Source organism: Stigmatopora nigra, chromosome 18 (assembly GCF_051989575.1).
Source record: "Stigmatopora nigra isolate UIUO_SnigA chromosome 18, RoL_Snig_1.1, whole genome shotgun sequence".
NCBI lineage: Eukaryota > Metazoa > Chordata > Actinopteri > Syngnathiformes > Syngnathidae > Stigmatopora > Stigmatopora nigra.
In genome coordinates, this window is record NC_135525.1 from 516,007 (window position 1) to 536,128 (window position 20,122).

The 20,122-nt window shown below is 41.2% G+C and overlaps 1 protein-coding gene across 7 annotated transcripts in view; it reads right to left on the reverse strand.

The window, feature by feature from the left end:
• Positions 1-1,539: 1,539 nt before the first annotated feature.
• inpp5e (inositol polyphosphate-5-phosphatase E) overlaps positions 1,540-20,122 on the reverse strand; it is a 51,676-nt gene continuing 33,093 nt past the window's right edge. For 5 of the 7 annotated variants that reach the window (XM_077738345.1, XM_077738349.1, XM_077738351.1 and 2 more), the window contains 4 exons: positions 16,333-16,494; positions 15,649-15,764; positions 11,821-11,957; positions 1,540-4,457 (listed from right to left, as the gene is read on the reverse strand). In XM_077738345.1, coding sequence (XP_077594471.1) covers positions 4,331-4,457; positions 11,821-11,957; positions 15,649-15,764; positions 16,333-16,494 — 542 coding nt within the window. In that variant the 3' untranslated portion in view covers positions 1,540-4,330. The other 2 variants (XM_077738347.1, XM_077738346.1) reach the window with 2 other exon arrangements.

Sequence of the window (20,122 nt, forward strand, 5' to 3'; positions counted from 1 at the left end):
GGCAGATTTTGTCCTTCGAATGAACCAAAATTTTGCAGTGTTGTTTTGACAAGTGTGTTAACTCTCTGATTACGTTATGCTTTGTCATAGTTTGGATGCATTCCATGATCTCGCTCACGTACAGTAACGTACGATTCTTCTATATTCTGGTTTATTTGTTTTTCTTCCCCCGTTCTGTGTTATTGTTGGACAGACACACCGTAACAGCTTATCAGTGTGCGGACAAGGGAGAGAGTAAAGGAGTAAGTGAGCAAGTGAGAGAGTGAGCGAGTGGGACAGTGAGCGAATGGCAGAGTGAGAGAGAGCAAGGGAGTGAGAGAGAGGGACAGCGAGTCAGTGAGTGAGTCTTTTTATTTGTCCCAAGTCACCACAAAATCACAATGTAACATTTAATTGTTTAAACATTACACTATATTTTAACCTTGTGCGAAAATTGAGGACGACAATGAATTCCACGGCCGCTTTTAAGTCAGAATTTCCGGGCTTCTCCATGCCTCAGAACCAAATGTATAACTGTTGGTTTTTAAAATTTTGCCTGTTTTGCTTTGAAATCTGTGTAAAATCCCCCAGCTTTTTCGCAGATTTTAGACTCAGTTACACCTCTATGGCGCAGGTGCTCAGAGATATCTTATGTAAGGGAAATGCGGTGAGAGACATTGATGCTCTTCTCATAAGCAGTTTCTCGTATACTCCCACCTGGACAGCCACATCGGAAACCATCTCATATGCTCATATCTCAAATTCGTCTCATATCTCAAGGCAAACATTTGCTCAGAATTTTCCTCTTCCATCTCAAATTTCTCTTATGTTAGGACACTCGTATGTTAAGGTATTAAAGTATGGGATTTTCCTCCTGTGTTCCTTCCTCTGGGTACGCCACATGTTCATTTAATTTTCTTTGAGGAGAGTGGGGGTGTTCAGATGTCCAGAGAAGGATACTTGTTTTAATTTTTTCAAGAATGTTGTCCATGTAGCCGCGTGTTCATAGAGATGGATTGTCTACTCCCGGGCCTTTTAACTGTGCCTTTTGTCAGATCCTCCAAGAAAATCCGACAGAGGATGGTTGAGAATGGGTTTCTCAAATCAAATCCTTGTTTCTGAAAGTATATGGTACCTGTGAATTGAAATAAATATGATCTAGCAATGAAACTGCAACTGGATGATATCCAGTATTATTAGATTAGAGCTTTTTTTAGTGTTCTATCTAATCCTAACTAACCCTAAACTATCTAGGTGGTGGCCTGTGTAGGTGTTTTGGTGAAAAATGAAATTACATCATGTGAGAAGAACAGTTTCTTTTTCTGTACTTTTTTGTTGATGAGTTTTGTAGAATTATTTTAGTTTTTGCAATGTTGATCTGTCTGAGTAAGGGTTTTATTATTTCTGAAAGTGAGATTGTACAGACACCATTAATTACCAAAATTAGTTGGATTCAGAACTTTTTTTGTAACTTTCGGAAACCGTCTTCACACAACTACCAACAAAACATTGGTTAAAGTGTCCCAATATTGTATTAATGATGTGAGGAAAGACAACAAATGAGAGAAATGCTTTATTAATGTCTTAAAAGCAATAAAATACAAAATGTATCCGTGCTGAAACGCATTGGATCAAGAGGAATGATATGCAAAAGAGAGAACACACAACCACTGTTTTGTTTTGGGTGGACTTATGAGTGTGTTTCCTTTATCCCCATTGTGTCCCTACGGGGCAGTGTGGAGCAAGTTAAGCCCCGTGGTCCGGGGACACAACAGGAAAAAAAAGCAAACACACACACACATCCACCCTAAAGCTGAGGACAGCATTGACACATAAGCACAGGTCTTACAAACGCAACATTAAGAATTCAAACAACATTAATCAAAAACATTAACGTTTTATGATTTCTTTGGAATTCCCACCTGTTTTATTCGTCGCTACTGGTTCTTACCTGTTTGGTTTCACTTTGCCTTTCTGTGCTGGTTAACGGACATTTTTGAAAAAAAAAAAACTATCCAAAGATGATTGCCTTAGACCAGTGTATCCCAACCTTTTTTGAGTCGTGGCACACTTTTTGCATTGAAAAAAATCTCAAGGGACACCACCATCTGAAATTCTTTTACTTCAAAACTATGTCGCCTATATTTACAATAGTCATTCTCATCAAAGTTTTATCAGCAGAAATCGCATGACAGTCCAAAATTATTCCAAAATCAATTTTTTCACACTGACCTAATGTCATCAAAATTTGGTCTGTGGATCCTGAACAACTTCCGGTTTAAGTGATGCAAAAATAGAGTAATGTTATTAATCGCATAATTTTATAATCTTTCTCCAAATATTACTTAAATCTCCTAATATTCCTCAAAAAAATGTTGTGCTCACACAGACTTTACGTCGGCAAAAGTTGATGCCCTTGAAACCAGACAACTTCCGTTTCGACTAAGAGAAAGAGCAAAAAATTACTGTTTGACAACTTGAATCAAATAATAGTATAATCTACAATTTAACGTTCGTCATATTTTGATTTGAATCTTGCAATAATTCCATTTTAATCTCCTTATATTCATATTAATTTTTCTCTCTCAATATCACATTGTATGACTTCTTGCAATTTCCCACGGCACACCTGACCATTGCTCACGGCACACCAGTGTGCCGCGGCACAGTGGTTGGGAAACACTGCCTTAGACAACTTTTAATAATGTTTAAATAATGTAACAGACAAACATTATCAAAGTGGGCAATCACACGAATCGTAAAAACTTTCTGGATGGTGTTTTTTTTCTACGAAGACCAGAAGTGAAATATCTCCAGCATTTTTGATTTTTTGCTGTTGCAATGCTCGCTGCTACCACATGGTCTACCTTTTCGTTGTATTCCTCTGTATTGTGGAGTGTACATTAACTCGAGAAAGTTTGTTTTTATGCCCCCCTCGATCAAATGGTTATCCACGATGACCTCGTTTCATTCACACTAGTAATTTTCTTGTGAGGCATGACGATAAAAACAGAAGCAGCTGCTTTATCCACACTTAGAAAACTCAAAAATAAAAGTCAGAACTCCATGAAGACGAACCGCGGTCAAAAGTACATAAGAGAGAATCTTGAAACAGTGGTTGTTGTGAGACAGCCAATGAGAGCCCAATAGAGAGTAGAAAGCTTATAAGTGAGAATAAATGCATCTGCGCCAGTATTTTCAAAATAAAATAACGGATAACGAATGCATGTACTTCTTGGGTGTTTTCGTAACAGGGATATTTTTCCTATCTCGAGGCACTCATTTGCATATAAAAAGTTTGGTAACCTGGAACTTTTGTCAGAAAGCAGTCCACTTTGTAGTAGATTTTAGACGGTTATAGTGAGGATAAAGCGGTTCAGAAAATGAATGAATGTGGGTCCCATGCGTGTATCTGTAAATATGTAGCGCCTTGCATTGTACGGTTTTTATTGCTTACTAAAGGAAATTACAATCATTAATAAGGGGAACATTTAGCCAAGGTTGACAGAGAAAAAGAATCTTGAAACATGGATAGTTTTTGTGAGACAGTCAATGAGAGCCCGGTAGAGGAGCAAGATTCTAACGTGAGAATCAATGCATCAGCGACAATAGTTTCAAAATAAAATAACAAATAGGGAAATACATTTACTTTTTGGGGGATTTCGTAACTTGGATCTTTTCCGTATCGTGAGGCACTCAATAAAAGGCTTTTGTAAACTGAAAATTTCGTACCTAGAATTATGCCTGTTTATGTGTCCCCCTCCCCTAAATACTGAGGTTCTACCATTATCTGCTGAGAGGATTGTGGAGTCCTTGTCTTTGATTGTGATAGTCATATTCCGTTTTATTAAACCTCTTCTACTTCGTTGTGTCGCGTTGATTTTTGTCATGGGTCCTGTATTTTTTCGCATGCTATATTCATTGCTAAAATTATTTTTTTGTGATGTATTTTTTTGGGTGTGATGGCGTAATTGAGTTCTTGTGTAAGTATGCTGTGCTTTGGCTGTGTGAGGTTGTGGATCCATTTGCCCTTTCTGTGTGTGTGGTTTGGTTCCGTTTTCTTCCTCTGTGCGGTGAGTCTGTCTAATTTTCGGATGTGCCGGCAAATCTGTTTTTTTCATCATTTCTTTTAGTGTTTCTGAAAGCCATGCTGTTGCACTTTCGAAAAAACATCATTATAATTTCATGTTTGTGATTTGAGTTCTACAGAATAAAATGTCTGATTGAGTGCTTGCCTTTTCCATACTTTTTGTTAAGAGTAGTAAATGTTCAATCAATTTGATGCGGGACAAATGACAGAGAATGAACAAATAAACGAATAACCCTTTCACAGAAGTGTGACCCTGGCATTTCAGGAGATGGTGCAGACGCTGCTTTGATTCTTGCTGTCTTCCCTAAGCTTTAGTTCCCTGCTGATCCTCCTTTTGATGCCTTCAAGGTATAGGCTGCAGTCAAAATGGCCCGCTCCCAATGGAATTCTGGAGGAAAAAAATAGCAATATCATGAGTGCGTGAAAAAGCATTTGCCCCTTCCTGATTATTGCATATTTATCATTAACAGGTTTCAGAACATCAAATCATTTTTCTTATGACAAAGAGACACCAAAAGTATAGAGAAAATGCAGTTTCTAAATGATTTTATTTGCCAAGGCAGAAAAAAATACAAACTTGTGTGGCTCTTTTAAAATGAATTGGGCCCTTTTGTGAAATCACAAAATAACTGACTAATAACAATTATAGGAAAACTGAGTTCAATTTAACAGGTCACACCCACACCTGATTATCATGACATGTTTAATGAAGAATACAATTAAATACAATGTGTCAAACAAAGTGAAGTTGGCTACAAGATCAGGGCATCATGCACAGTTGAAAGAAGTTCAAGAAGAAATGCGAAAAAAAGTGTGAAAAAGGTATTTCCGAAGCTCCAGCAAACCACTGTCAGTGCCATTATCCACAAATGTAGAGAACGGGGAACAGTGGCAAACATTCCCCAAAGTGGTCAGCCGGCCAAAGTTACTCTAAGTGTGATGATGACTCATTTAGGAGTTCACAAAAGAACCTAGAAAAACATCAAAAGAACTGCAGGCTTTGCCGACCTCAGTTGAGGTTTGATACTTTGATACTTTTTAGAAGCAGGTTAAGAAAGCGTGAGATCAATTTAATAGGAAAAAGGTTTATTACCAAACTGCAAAGTGGAGAGTGAAAGCTCTAACAGTGGAGTGCTGTTCAGCGCAATGTTCCTGCAACTCTATCTCATGAACAGTGGGTTTGATTTTATATAGGCAAACAGAGCATAGTATGGTTTCTATGACAACGACCAAACTCTGGGCAAAGTCAGATCAATCAGTGACAGGTCTCCATGGCAACAGCCATACTTTGGGCAAAGTCCGGTTAATCAGTGTGAGGTCTTCATGAAAACGAACAAACTCGGAGCAAGTTTCTTATGACAATGATGTTTCCATACTTACAAAAACTGATACAATATGAACAAACAATTGCCAAGCGACTTTGACATTTTTCCTTACAATATTATCTTACAATGTTAACGTTCCTGACTCCAGTAGAAGAAAAACACTGGCCAAAGCTGGCATCCATGACAGAGTTCCAAGGCGGAAACCATCTTGCTGCTCCTTCCCACTTTAAGAAGAAAATTCTGTGGACTAATGAGTCAAGAGATGAACTTATTGGAAGGTGTGCGGCTCGTTACATTTGACGAAATATGGCACAACATTCCAACTAACCAAAAGTGAGGAATGGTGATGGCAGTGTGATGGTCTGGGGCTGTGTGCTGCCTCAGGACAAGGACTTGCTGTAATTGACGGAAGAAATAATTCTGCTGTCTATCAGCAAATTTTGAATGCATTCAAACTCTAGCGCTATTGGAGCATGCATTATGACAATGATCCCAATCACACCAGCAGGTCCACCTCTTGACAAGTGAATTTGTTATTTTCCATACCCTGTTGAGTGACTATTAATGATATTTGTATTCTAAAACCTGGAGAGGAGGGATACAGATTGATGTAAATGAAAATTCTTTCAAAGTTACATCAGGGGGATATGTGAAATATGAATTGTACTATTATATTTAATCTTGCACCCTTTGCACTGTGATGTATTAAAAGTTATTAGAATAGAATTTTATTTACACCTTGTGTTCTCCACCTCCTTCATTTGTATTAACGCCTCCCATTTTTATGACTTGTCTTATCTCTATTAAAAAAAACATTGAAGCAGCTTTCCGGCGGGAAGTAGCTTTGAGGAGCTTGGAGAGTAGTCACACTCTCTGGCATCTGAATTGGGCCTTAAATTTCACTCTATCTGTCTCAGTGTGTTCCTCTGTTCAGTTTATTGAAGTGTTGGCCAGTAGCCCCAACGTCAATTGTAACTAGGGTCCCTGAAGCTAATAAACAGGGAGATGTGTGTAACGCCAAAAAGAACCTGGACAAAGAGGAGAGGGTTCGATTCTCTCTTGCAAGAATTTCACAAACGGTTGTCCTGTCTCTTTAATTTGTGCGTGCATTTGGGAATGCCTATTGGTGAACCTATCAGTCACCTTGTGTATTCCAAGCATTACGGTAAAGCCATGCAATCATCCCAGGCGAGTGGCAAGGCGTTTGACTTTCGTGTGTTCGTAGCACTTTTACCCCTAAAAAACACTCTCATTACTCAAAGAAACAGCACTTAAGACCTATACAGAGGAAATGCCTGATGAGAATGACAACAGAATGTGGGTGTGGACAAAATGGACTGAAGCCATGGATCGAACACAATTTAACAGCGAGGAGGAACATCTTTGCGAACGGCTTGGGAGTAATGAAGGTCGGATGGCCGACAACACAGAGATTCCATACAAAGACAGGCAGACAGCGTCACTCACACGAGTTACGTGACGATTTGGAATGAATTGCAGATGCTTGGGCGAAAGTGCCGGCGAGTGGTTTGAGCTTTCGTCAAAGCTGAAAACACTATTACGAAACCCCACCACGAACTTGATGACCCTGACAATGTGATGGAACCCAGCATTGTTGGCCAACTCTTTATTTCGGATAAAGAAGATGAGGACTTCGACAGATTTGTTGATGTTTCAATACTTCCTTTATTTTCGCGAAAATACATTGTCAATAAAACGAAACAGAGATATGGCAGTCTTTGGACACAGACCTGATCGAGACCCTGGAGGAAAGGTTGCAGGGAGGTGTCGAAGCCAAGCTTAACCTGTTTGGTGATGTCATATACCAGACCTGCAGAGACATGTGACAGGTGAAATTACCTTCAAGCAGAAGACCACCCCAAGAGACGGTGAGGATCGAAAAGGAGATCACCCAGGCGCTGAAAACTCCACAAGAACTGGAGGAAGGCAACCGAGTCAGAGAGAGAGGGCCTGAAAGTTCTGTGGGAAGAGATCAGGAAAAGCCTATCCAGGCGTCGCAGAGCTGAACGCATCGACAAGCGTAGCAAACGGATGCAGAAAGAGAGAGCCAGGTTCTACAAGGACACTTTCATGCCCGCCAGACAACTTATGGAGAAGTCCGGAAAGCTCGAGACCACCAGGGAGCTAATGGAACAGCATGTCAGAAGGCAGTACAGCGACAAACTGAGAGACGTCCCACTAGGAACACCAGGGTACATACCACGGCCCTCACCATAAAGGGCTGAATATAACATCATTGCCCCCCAAGCTCAGCGAAGTTAGGCAAGCAGTGATTAAGGCAAAGTCCTCATCAGCACCAGGCCCTAATGGAGTCCCCTACAAGTTACATAAAAACTGGCCCCAGGTATTAGAGCTACTCTGGTACCTCATGAGAACTGCCCGGAAGAAGCAGCTCATTCCACCGGAGTGGTAGAAGGCTGTAGCGGTCTATATCAGGAAGGAAGCGAATTCCAAAGAAATAGGCCAATTCAGAAGCATTACCCTGCTGAACGTAGAGGGTTAGGGGTTAGGGTTCTTTTTCATGGTGTTAGCGAGAAGGATGTCCACATTCCTACTAGAGAATGGCTACATTGATACCAACTGACAAAAAGCAGGAATCCTGGACTTTTCAGGGTGCACAGAGCATTCTGCCATGATCTAGGACCAAATCCAGAAGGCCAGGCGGGAGAAGACCGACCTACACGTCATTTGGCTCGATCTCGCCAACGCATATGGATCTGTCACCTGCTGATCAGTTACACGTTGGAGTTCCACAAGCATCCTACATCAAGAAGCTGGTAACACTGTATTTCAGTGACCTGCAGATGAGCTATGCCCTCCCGGAATTTCCCTCCGGGTGGCAGCGGCGAGAAGTGGGAATTGCAATGGGGTGCGCCATATCTCCAATCTTCTTTGTTGAAGCCTTTGAGGTAATCCTCATATGAGCAAGACAAATGGTTGGAGGAATCAAATTACCATCTGGCCAGAGATTACCCCAATTGAGGAGCTACATGGACAATGTCACCAGCCTCCTTCAGACAGCAGCATGCACATCTTCGGCGGGGACGGCAGGACATCAAGGCGGAGCAACGTTGACGTTAAGATTCCATTTAAGTCCGGGTAGTGGGATGATGTCGTTGTACTTATTTGAAAATAGAGCTCCCTGGACGGTTAAGTGACAGTTGGACGGCCCAGAGGAGTGAGGTGGAAGTTTAATTTATCGTCCGGCGGTGAGGCAGGTCTGCCAGTTATCAACCATTTTTCTTGTTTTAAAGCTGAATTTGCGGATCATCATCTTCATGTGTGGGAATGCTGCTGCCTGGCTTCATGGTAAAGCCACCTTTAATCAACAGGTTCAACCGTTTCCTTCAGAACAGACAATGGTGTTTTTTTAGGTGGTTTGATAATCTGACATGTCCCCATCCCACGCTTAGTCAGGCGAGTACCATAATCCCTCAAATATTGTGGATAATGTAGACCAGACAAGGCCAGAAGGAGACAGGGACTTAACTCTGTTACCGCAAAGAGTCACATCACACACATACCTTTGCTCAGCCAGATTCATTGTAAATGTCACACACCAGCATAGTAATGACATAAATTGACTCCTACAGTACTAACAGCACAGGCCAGTCATTATCAACAATGAACATTGTGTGCACTGTCTCACACAGACAAACTCTCAGTTCAACCAAGTCCACAAACAAAAATATAATAATTTACAATAGCGTTTTTCTTTTACTATGCATGTTACTTAGTGGGACTTCTGTCATAAAATCAGAGCCTATTTTTGCGCAACATTCGCTCCTTGTGAGCTGTCATTTATTATGAATGGCTTTTAACTCGCGGGCCCACCACGTGGGTGTACACCTCGCTCTCCTATTGGCTGCTCCCGGTTGAGCACTCTCGCCTTGGTCTGCCTCGCAGGGGGTGTGGCTTTTTCAGCCGACGCTCGATCTTTGGGATACTTTTTGTGTGCGCGACGCCGTTCATTGTCGCTTCTGGTTCACGGGAGCTCTCCCACTCTGTTAAAAACGTTTACTCAAATGACCTTGCTCCTACTGGGAAACTTTGAGGTATTTTCATCCCAAGCACATGCGCATTGGACGAAAATACCGCATTGAACTCAAGCGAAGCGCACACGCAAATAAAAATAAAACACAAATACAAACTTTGATATGGACGTAAGAGCCGCATGAAACCGGGCAAAGAGCCGCATGCGGCTCGGGAGCCGCGGGTTGGCCACCCCTGCATTAATCCCTCGATTATCGTGGTTAATGTAGACCAGACATGGTCGCGATAAACGAAGGTAAAGTAGGGTCGTCCCTATTTAAAAATAATCATAAAAAAATAAAAATAAAAACTTACTTCAGTGCTGAGTTCTAGTAGCAAGCGGAGGACAGCGGTGGGGCTTCTGCTTACAAGTTTCAGCGTAGATTTTCACATTTTTATAAACTTACGAAAATATGTAATTAACAAAAAAAATCCCCCAGAAAAAAAGCAATGCAATGAAGCTGCAATAATCGAGGGATTACTGAGTATAACATCATTTTCATTACTACAAAAAAGAGGCCTTTTATAAAGCATTATGCTCTTCTATCCCTTGGAATCTAAAGAAACATTTTATCTGATTTATGTCTAAAAAGTTTATTGATTTTTCTTTTTTTCCAATTTTCTATTTTTGTGTACATCTGTGCGGTGTATGTTGGGGTATTGTTGGGGTTATTCTGGGATACTATCATAAATGTGAGCAATAATCATTATATGTATATATTAATATGTGCTTGCAACGGAGACAAACGCTCAGTATAACTGTCACCGAAGGACACTTCTCCCTGCAGCTGGCTCCGAGGACGTTTAATTGTTTTGCCCTATTCAGAGGACTATTGACCTGACATCTCACCCAGTCCCGGGCTCCAAGGACTGTTGATCTGGGTTTGCAATGAAGAGCCGTGAAAGACTCTTGAATGGTTTTGATTCCAGCAGAGGGCTATCAATCAACCACCGGGAATACTCGCATATTGTTTTTACATTGTGACGCTCGGTTCGCCTGATATGGAATTGTTTTGCCGAAAAGAGGCATGTTTGTTTAATTTCCAATGGAGTTGTTTTTGAGTTCCGACCTCAATTGTTATTAATGAATACCTCATATGCGGTTATTGTTGCAGTTGTTTTTTGCTTACGCAATTGAATTAAAGCGATAACCTTGTAATTGTTTTGATTGCAAGCTTTGAATAGGGAGGAGAGAATGCTGTTCAGGTAGAATAATCTGTGATGGGGACGAAGTCAAGATGGATCCTCCTTGCAAGTAATGCCAAAGATGGCCCTGATGTATACATGATATATAAAACGGCGTTTCCATTTGTACAAAAAAGAAGCCTATTATAAGCATTGTGCTTTTATCCCTTGGAATCTTTAAAAATGTTTTTGTCTGATTTATGTCTGAAGAGATCATTAATCTTTCTTTTTTCTAATTTTCTATTTTTGTGTTTGACATCAAGTACAATAATGCCTTGATATACGAGCAATTTGATATACGAGAAACATTTTGAGCAAATATTTACCTAAACATACAAGACAAATTTTGATATAAGAGCATACATCCAGGCGTGGCCAATGCGAGAGGCTGTTTTCCCGTCGCAAGTCCCTCGTGTAAATGTCTCTACAAGCACTAAATTTTTGAGTGACTGTATCATTATCCAAGTTCAATTAAATTTCTGTTGTGTAACGAGTGCATTGCAGTGCAAAAAGTCTCTCTCTCGCTCTCTTTCTGTCCCTCTCTCTTTCAAGATTGGCCTATACCTGCTAAATAAATCCACCCTGTGGACTTCCTGTGTGTGGCTCATATTTTTTTACCTAGGTCTACAATGTCTTGTGTCTGTCTTGCTACTGCAACCAAGAAATTTCCCGAATACGGGTTGAAATAATTATGCATGCGTGCATGTATATTTGCATGCATACATGGATATTTGCATGGATACATGCATGCATGGATATTTGCATGTATGCATGCATGGATATTTGCATGCATGCCTGTCTGTATGAATGCATGCATGCATGTATGCATGTATGCATGTATGCATGTATGCATGTATGCATGTATGCATGTATGCATGTATGCATGTATGCATGTATGCATGTATGCATGTATGCATGTATGCATGTATGCATGCAGTAGCAAGACAGACAAGACACACAAGACATTGTAAACCTAGGTAAAAAAAACTGGAGCCATACACAGGAAGTCCACAAGGTGGATTTATTTAGCAGGTTTGGGTCAATCTTGAAAAAAAATCTTATATTGAATATGTATATTGGCCACCCGATATATCGGTTGAAATATAAGAAGGATCATCACCCAAAAAACAAACAAGAGTAATCCGTCCGGCTGGCCAGCCAGTGTATCGGTCAAACTTTACTACTCACGTATCTCGGCCAGCCTTGAGCTTGACTCCGTAGATACCAACGACAGGCCGGTGATCCGACGTTTTGATGCTGGAGCAGCTGGAGTATTTCAGCACGTGGATGGCCTCGGCGTATCTGGTCCGGAACAAAATCCGGTCCTGTGGGAGGGCCCCAATGCATCGTTTGGAGAGGTTAACTGATATAATATCATTTTCTAATATCAGGACTTTTTTTCTCACAACATTGCAAGTTGAGCCGCTTTGTAGTGTAGAGGTTGACCTGCCTGACATCGGTGTGGCATCATGCGCAGGCTTGATTCCTGCTGGTGGTGTTATAATTGTGAGTGTGGATGGACATTTTTCTCTCTGTGTCCTACGACTGCGAGTCTAGGATGTAGTCTGCCTTTTGCCCGAAGTCAGCTGGGTTAGGCTCCAGCAACCCGCGCAAACTTTTCGAGGATGGGCAGTATCAAAGATGAATGAATTACAATTTCAATCTCGTAATATTCGGACCCTTGTAGTAAAATTTTGACTCGTAAATTACACGTCTTAACCCTCTGTAGTCGAAAATTATAGGATGCCCCTGAACTTCCGCACGGACTTAAAGAGGAAGAAGATGCAGAGCGACGAAAATGTCAGGACAGAAAGCGACACTTCAGACCCAGCATTCCATCTATTATTATGGGGAACGTAAGAACTATTCCCAATAAGATGGAACAGCTAACGGCTGCATCACAGATTATATTAACTTTGGTGTTGAGAACACTATCCTCCAAGAACGTCCGTTGTTTCTCCAACAATAAACCATGGGTCATCCGGGATCTAAGGGCCCTCCTGATAAGAAGAGGGCTTTTAGGTCTGGTGAGAAAGATAGTTTGAAAATGGTCCAGAAGGATCTGAAGAAAGAGATAAGGAAGGAAAAGGCCATCTACAAGAGGAAGCTAGACAACCAACTACAGAGGTAATGCCAAAGAGGTCTGGAGGGGCTTGAGGACCATTTCGGGCCATAGAGGCAATAGTGAGAGAGACCCGGAATCCATAGACAGTGAGTGGGCTAATGAAATGAATCAGTTCTTTAACAGATTCAGTTCTGCCCTCACTACCCAGATCTTCCAGACCAGAAGCAACTCTCCACCCTCTTTCTCCTGCACCTCTTCCACCGGTCTCTGCGTTACTGTCGATCAGGTGATGAAACAGTTTAAGAAGATTGAGGCAAAGAAGGCTACCTCTCCAGACAGCCTCAGCTCCAGACTAATGGGAGACTTTGTGGTTCAGGTTGGCAAAGTGATTCTGCATATTTTCAACCTCAGCCCCAGTCAGCAGAAGGTCCCCACCATGTGGAAAACTTCCTGTGTGGTCCCAGTTCCAAAGACTGCGAACCCCAAGGAGCCAAACCATTTCAGGGCGGTAGCATTAACCTCTCACCTAGGCAAGACAATGGAGAGAATCAACCTCAATCACCTCAGCCCCCTAATTAAAGCAGAGATGGACCCTCTGAAGTTTGCCTATCATCCAGGCATTGGTGTGGAAGATGCTACCACCTACCTGATGCACAGGTCTCTTTCACACCTGGCGAACATGGGAAGATGAGAATGATGTTTTTTTTTTTTTTTACCTCTCCAGTGCGTTCAACACCATTCAGCCGGTCCTACTGAGAGGGAAACTGGAAGAGGCTGGAGTAAGGAACCACCTAGCCACGTGGATCATAAACTTCCTCACTGACAGACCACAATATGTGAGACTTCCGGACTGTACTGCACGTATGTGGTAGCTTGCGGCACGGGGGACCCACAAGGCACGGTGCTCTCCCCACTCCTCTTCTCCCTTCACACATCAGACTTCAAACATAATACAGACATCTGCCACCACCAGATGTTCTCTGACGACACCGCTATTGTTGGACGTCTTTGTTGACTCGTGTCGGGAAAACCACCTCTACATCAACGCCAGTAAGAAAAAGAAAATTGTGATCAATTTTCAAAAGAATCTTCAACAGACTACTCAGGTGACCATCCAGGGTACAGTCAATGAAATCGTGGAGAATTTTAAGTCCCTGGGTGTGGGAGACGGAGTGGGAGAGAGAGAGGGGCAGAGGGGGAGAGGGGAAGCGGGAGAGAGGGGGAAAAGGAGAGAGGGAGAGAGGGAGAGAAAGAGAGTTGTGGCTGGTTTGATAATTTTAGAAAAGTAACTGGATGAAACAAATACTCGGTTCTGAGGCCTGGGGTAGCAGAAAGTTCTGCTTTGAAAGCAGCAGAGGAATATATTAACATCTATGCCTCGGTTATTGCACAAGAAGGTTCAAATTTAGTGTAAAGTAAGATTAGAAATATTTTTTTATTGCATAAGTGTGTTTGTATCAATTTAAGTTAAATTAAAATTTTATGTTACATTACGAGTGCCATATCGAGTCTCTCTCCTGTCCATGCTGAGTAATGTTACATTTTAGTATTGAGGATCATAACCACTAGATAGGTATTTGTTACTTTGTGAGTAGGTGAATTAGAATTAATAAAATTATGTTTCTTAATTGTAATATCCTGTTTTTTGGTGGGGGGATTTCAGAGGGTGGGAACAAATTAATTTGTATTTAGTTCATTTCTATGGGAAAATTGATTTGAGATGTGGGTGAATTAAGCTCATATCTGAAGGCATTACCTAACAACGTTCTGAAATGGCAATCCCAAAAACTGTGCTGGCATTCAAAGCATGTTGTCCATGCTCGGAAACCCAAACCTGACTGAACTGGAGATGTTTTGTAAAGAAAATTGGTCAAAAATACCTTCAAGCAGAATCTAGACACTCATTAGAAGCTATAGGAAGCGTTTAGAGGATGTTATTCCAGCAAAAGGAGGATCTAGTAAATATTGATGTATTTTTTCTGCCAAATGTATTCACCTGCCTACATTTATAATTACTGAACTTTCTGTAAATGCTATAAACTTCATGTTTGGTTTATTATATATGTGCTTTGCTTTCTTTAAGTTGACACATTATTATATATTGGAAATGCTGTTTAACTTAGCAAATTGACGCTGAAGGGGCCACTTTGGTGCATCTGCTTTGATGAGCAGAGGGAAAGGTCACTATCAAGTTGGACTTATCAAAATTGTTTAGAAACCCTGGCTTCTCACACGGATCCAAGGACTGTTGATTGGATTAAACCTCGACGCCTCACCCAGATGCAAGTTCGTGATGCAAACGCTTACGCAATTGCTGATACAGCTTAATCGCTATAAACCAAACCTCCGTGATTACTCGCATATTGTCGTGAATCGTGACGCTCGTTTTCACTTGATTATGGGATTGTTTTGCCGAATGGAGGCTTGTTTGTTCATTTCCAATGGAGTTGTTTTTGAGTTCCGACTTTAATTGTTATTAATGAATACCTGATATGCGAGGATTGTTGCAGTTGTTTTTGCTTATGCAATTGGATTAATCAATAACCTTGTAATTCTTTTGATTTGAGGCCTTAAATGGGTAGGAGAAATTGCCGCTCGCCAGAAATTCAGTTGTGACGAGGACGATGTCAGAATGAACTCTCCTTGCAAGATTATTATCAGATTCCAAATTAATTGTTTGATATTGTTTGTATTGTTTGATAATTATATTAAAGTGTAATTATTGATGAACCTAACACTTCATTTCACTTCCAAAATATCAATTTGTCTGCTATATGATATCTTTAACTGAAATTGGTGATCCAAACAACAAATGCTTTATTAAGACAAACCTCGGAAAAGATCAGAGGTGCCCACAACTTTTCATACGACTCTATCTTGAAAAAAAGCCCATATGTCGGCATTATACACCAGTTGATCTTTAGTCGTTTCATATAGCCGGCATTTCTTACAGTGTAAGACGGCGTCCTCTTCTTTGCGCTGGTGTCGTACACATCACTGCCAGTGTCGAACTTGTAGGTGGGGAGGAATTGGATGTCAGCTTCCCGGAATCCTTTAAAGATAGAACCTAAAAATATCATCATACTTGAGTTAGTGCAAAATTCTTTTACCTACTTTACTGCCCCTAGACTTAATCAATGCTTTCTTTCATATTACAAACATATCCTGCAAGTTAGGGAATCCTCTCTTAATTCATCAGTTATCATAGACTTCATTTGCTTAACCCTGTGACCTTTGACCTCAAGACAACAACTTTTTATATTTAAAATTAAAAACATCTGCAAGTTTGATTATAATTATTTTATTTACCCTTGAGTTATTGCTTCTGTGAGGGATGACCCCATAACCCCCAAATTTAACCATTAATTCCATATTATAAACAAGTTAGATTTAGTTTGTTCTTAAGTTATTTGCAAATCACAAAATTCATTTTCTGACCTCTATAATCTTTGAACTCACGACCAAAAAATGTTATTAGTTTTTTCATCTATTAAAATTATTTGACCAGAAATAAAGGATATGTCTTATTTTTTTTTAATTAAGAATAAAATTTTCTTCTTACTAAAATTTAACAATTTTCGACCCAAAGTTCATTTTGTTGTTCTTTTTATAAGAGAGAGAAGTACAGAAGTTACCGTTTCTCATCTCCTTTGCTAGTTGGTCATGCTCTACTAGAGCATCTACGTTGTGTCCTGCTCCACGCTTGATGATGCTCTCCACACCGACCCGCTCGTGACCAAGGCGAAAATTGAAGTCCCCGAACCAGAACACCTGGTCAAACCTTGTGGTGACATCAGCTGCAAAGCATACAAGCCATTTTAAAATAGTGTTGAAGCATCTCCTGATGGACTCTAAGTAAATAAGTTGATTGTGTGGATACTTTGCAAAAGCAAAGCCACCCACAGATTTTGACTGTGTATTATCGTTTCTACTTTGACAATGGGTTAAAATAAAAAATAAATAATTTCACGAAAACATATTGATCGCACTAGGCCTGTTGTCTTAAGTACAGTTCTTTCCATACAGACTTACTTTGTAAAAAGTAATCTGCCAAACCAAACAACGTCCGGTTCATGTAACATAAAAATAAGTAAGAGATCGAATTAATCCTGTAAAACTCGGTTTTATCTCGTAACATTAATGCAGTTTTGTGTTCACACAGACCAAAAGTTGAAGCCCATGAAACCAAACAAAAACAACCATAAATTATCCAAAATGTAAAAGTAACATTTATTCATCCAGACAAAGAATGGCTCAGAAGACCTCTTATGAAGACATTGTCGAACAGTGGATAGGGAAGAAAGCCCCCCTGATCAGAACTCGAGTGGGGTTCTATTGTAGAATTGACAATAATAAACACCATATTCAAGCCATATAGAGAAATTTTCACAAGGACACCTTAGCCCACAGCTTGATTGACTTTGTGGTCGTGTCATCAGCTGTATGTCTTGGACACTCGGGTACACAAAATGGCGGAGCTGTCAACCGATCAACACGCGGTGTGAGTTGGCTCCGATGGTGGGGGAGGATGCCAGGGCGCCTCGGGAGACCCAAACGTTTTGTGAGGGTGTGCTAGGAACGCCTGGCACAGTCCCCTGACAGAAGGTGCTGACCTCAATTTGGGATGTTCCAAATTGGTCGACTGAATACTTTACTCATGGGAGCTTGTCAGACTAGTTAGTCTACATGTGCTCTGTGGACTAGGAGAAGGCGTTCGACCATTTCTACCGGGGAGTCTTACAGGGTGTACTCCAGGGGAATGGGATTCCGGATTTGGAGGGCCCGGTCTCTCGGTGACTGGTGTCAGAGCCTGGTCCAGGTATCCAGAGGTAATTCAGATTGGTTTGGAATGGGGGTTGGACTCCGCCAGAGCTGTCCTACGACGATTCTGTTCATAACTTTTAGGGACAGAATACCTAAGCGCAGCCGTGGCGTGGAGGGGGTCCAGTTTGGTAGCCTTAGTAGTGCATACTTGCTTTTTGTAGATGGTGTGGTTCTGTTGGATTCATCAAGCCTTGATCTACAACTCTCTCTGGAACGATTCACAACCGATTGTGAAGCAATCGGAATGAGATCAGAAAAATGTGGCGTGTCCTCTCCTGGGATCAGGTCCTACCCTAAGTGGAGCAGTCCAAGTATCTTGGGGTCTTGTTCACGAGAGAGGGAAGAATGGAACGGGAGATCGGCAGGCGGGTTGGTGCGGCATCTGCAATGACATGGACTCTGCATCAATCTGATGTGGTGTAGAAGATGCTAAGCTAACCAGCTGATTTACGTTCCAATCCTCATCTATGATCATGAGCTGAGGGTCATGACTAAAAGAACAATATCATGGATACAAGCGTCAGAAAGGGTGTCCTGACTCTCCGTTAGGGATGATGTGAGAAGCTCAGTCATCCGAAGGAGCTTCTTATTTCTTTTTATTATATATTGGCCTGCAACAAAATATAAGCTTGGCCTTGCTATTAAAGGATGCTTTGCTTGACTTTAGTTATTCATTGATGACAAATCAAAACTTGTGACCTGCTTGTGAGAAAAGTTTTCCAGCCTGTGTAAAGCAGTGGTGGGCCGTGCATTTCACACCCAGGTATTCAGTAGTGATACGTTTGAATCAACCCAACCCTCAATAAGCATTTTATGGCTATAAAACTGGGCTGCCCGGTGGAATGTGTGGTTAGCGCGTTGGCCTCACAGCTCTGGGGTCCTGGGTTCAAATCAAGGTCAGTGCACCTGTGTGGAGTTTTCATGTTCTGCCCGGGCCTGCATGAGTTGCCTCCGGTACTCTGGTTTCCTCTTACATTCCAAAAACATGGTAGGCTGATTGGATACTCTAAGTTGCCACTAGGTATGGGTGTGAGCGTGCATGGTTGTCCGTCTCCTTGTGCCCTATGGCTGGCCACCGATTCAGGGTGTTGTCCTCCGCCTCTGGCCCGGATTCAGCTGTGACCCTGATGTGGAAAAAAACCTTTACTGCATCTACAGCTGCAAGACATCGAAATATCGTTTAGGAATAGAGCCATACTCACCAAAAATAAGTGTGAGCTGCGCTGCATTACTCGTGTCTGTCTTCTCATCTATCATAACAAAGAAAATCTGTGCTTTCTTAACTTCCCTCCTGATCTCTTCCCCATCACTTCAGTAAGAGCAGATCATTTTATTGTTTGCCCCAAAACCCCACATAACACTTTAATATTGGACAGGTAGTAATGCAAATCTGTGTTTCTCTCAGCAATAAGTGAAAGAAGCTCCAAATAGTTTCCATTGTATTTGGATCCAGCGGTTACATCGTCCTGACATGAAACTCCCTTCTTGCCCAAAAAAATAACAGTCTATCAGTCTTTTCAAGATTTAACTATTTTTCTTCAGCTTTTCGTTCTGGAGCTCCATTTGCCAAAGCACTTTCTTGATGAGCTGATAGCTCTTTCTGACACTATGGCTGAGAACAGCGCAACCAGGGGAAAAGCAATGGAAGGAAACTGACAGACAATTAGGAATTCTTCATGGACAAAATTTAATCAACATTAGTCTGTGATTAAGATATTTTTAAGCCAGCAAAGAAGCCCTTGCAGACCCTGACGGTCCACCAACGGTGTAAAGTGTGAATGTACAGTTGTTGTCAAAAGTTTACATACACATTTATTTTATTTCTGCAACCCTGTTTTCCTCTGATAGTCATTGGAACAAATACTTCTTTGTCACACACAAAAAAACATTCATGATGTTTGGTTCTTTTATGACTTACCAGTGCATTGCTGTGGAAAGTCTCCTACCCCCCTTTCTGTCTCTCTCTCCCCTCCGCGAAATCCGTCCAATTTTAATATACAGTGGTACCTCATGATATAACATGCTCGTGGTAAGACGAAAATTTCGATCGAAAAATTAGCTTGGGATACGATTAAAATTTCGAGATCCGACTAAACCAGGTGGCCATGACATGAGAGGCTGTTTATCATTGTAGCGCACTGTCTTTTTTGCCGCATCACTTTTGTGTATAACTTAAACACACAATGCACATGCCCATGCAAAAAGAGGGCTTTCTGGATAATGAAGTATACTCGTCCACACAACACCCATAGGCAATGGCACCCTTTCTCAGAATAAAACTTCATTACCCACACTCAATACATGGGTAAGCTCAGCTATTGCATTTCCTGTTATTCTTTCTAAGTAAAGAAGCTCCCGCGTTCTTTAAAGACTATTTCTCATTGGCAAGTGGTCGTGCTTGATCCTATTGTGAGGACATTTGTGCGCATCCTTTTTGGAATATTTTGAAGGCAATACAACAGCCAGCAGTTGCAAGTCGAATATGCATATTTTGGGGCATTCCAGGGCAATTTCCAGTACATTCTGTTCATTTTCCCATTGGAAATGAAAGGGGTTGTTGAAAAATAAATGTGGAAGTTGTGTCAAATTTTGTTAAAACTT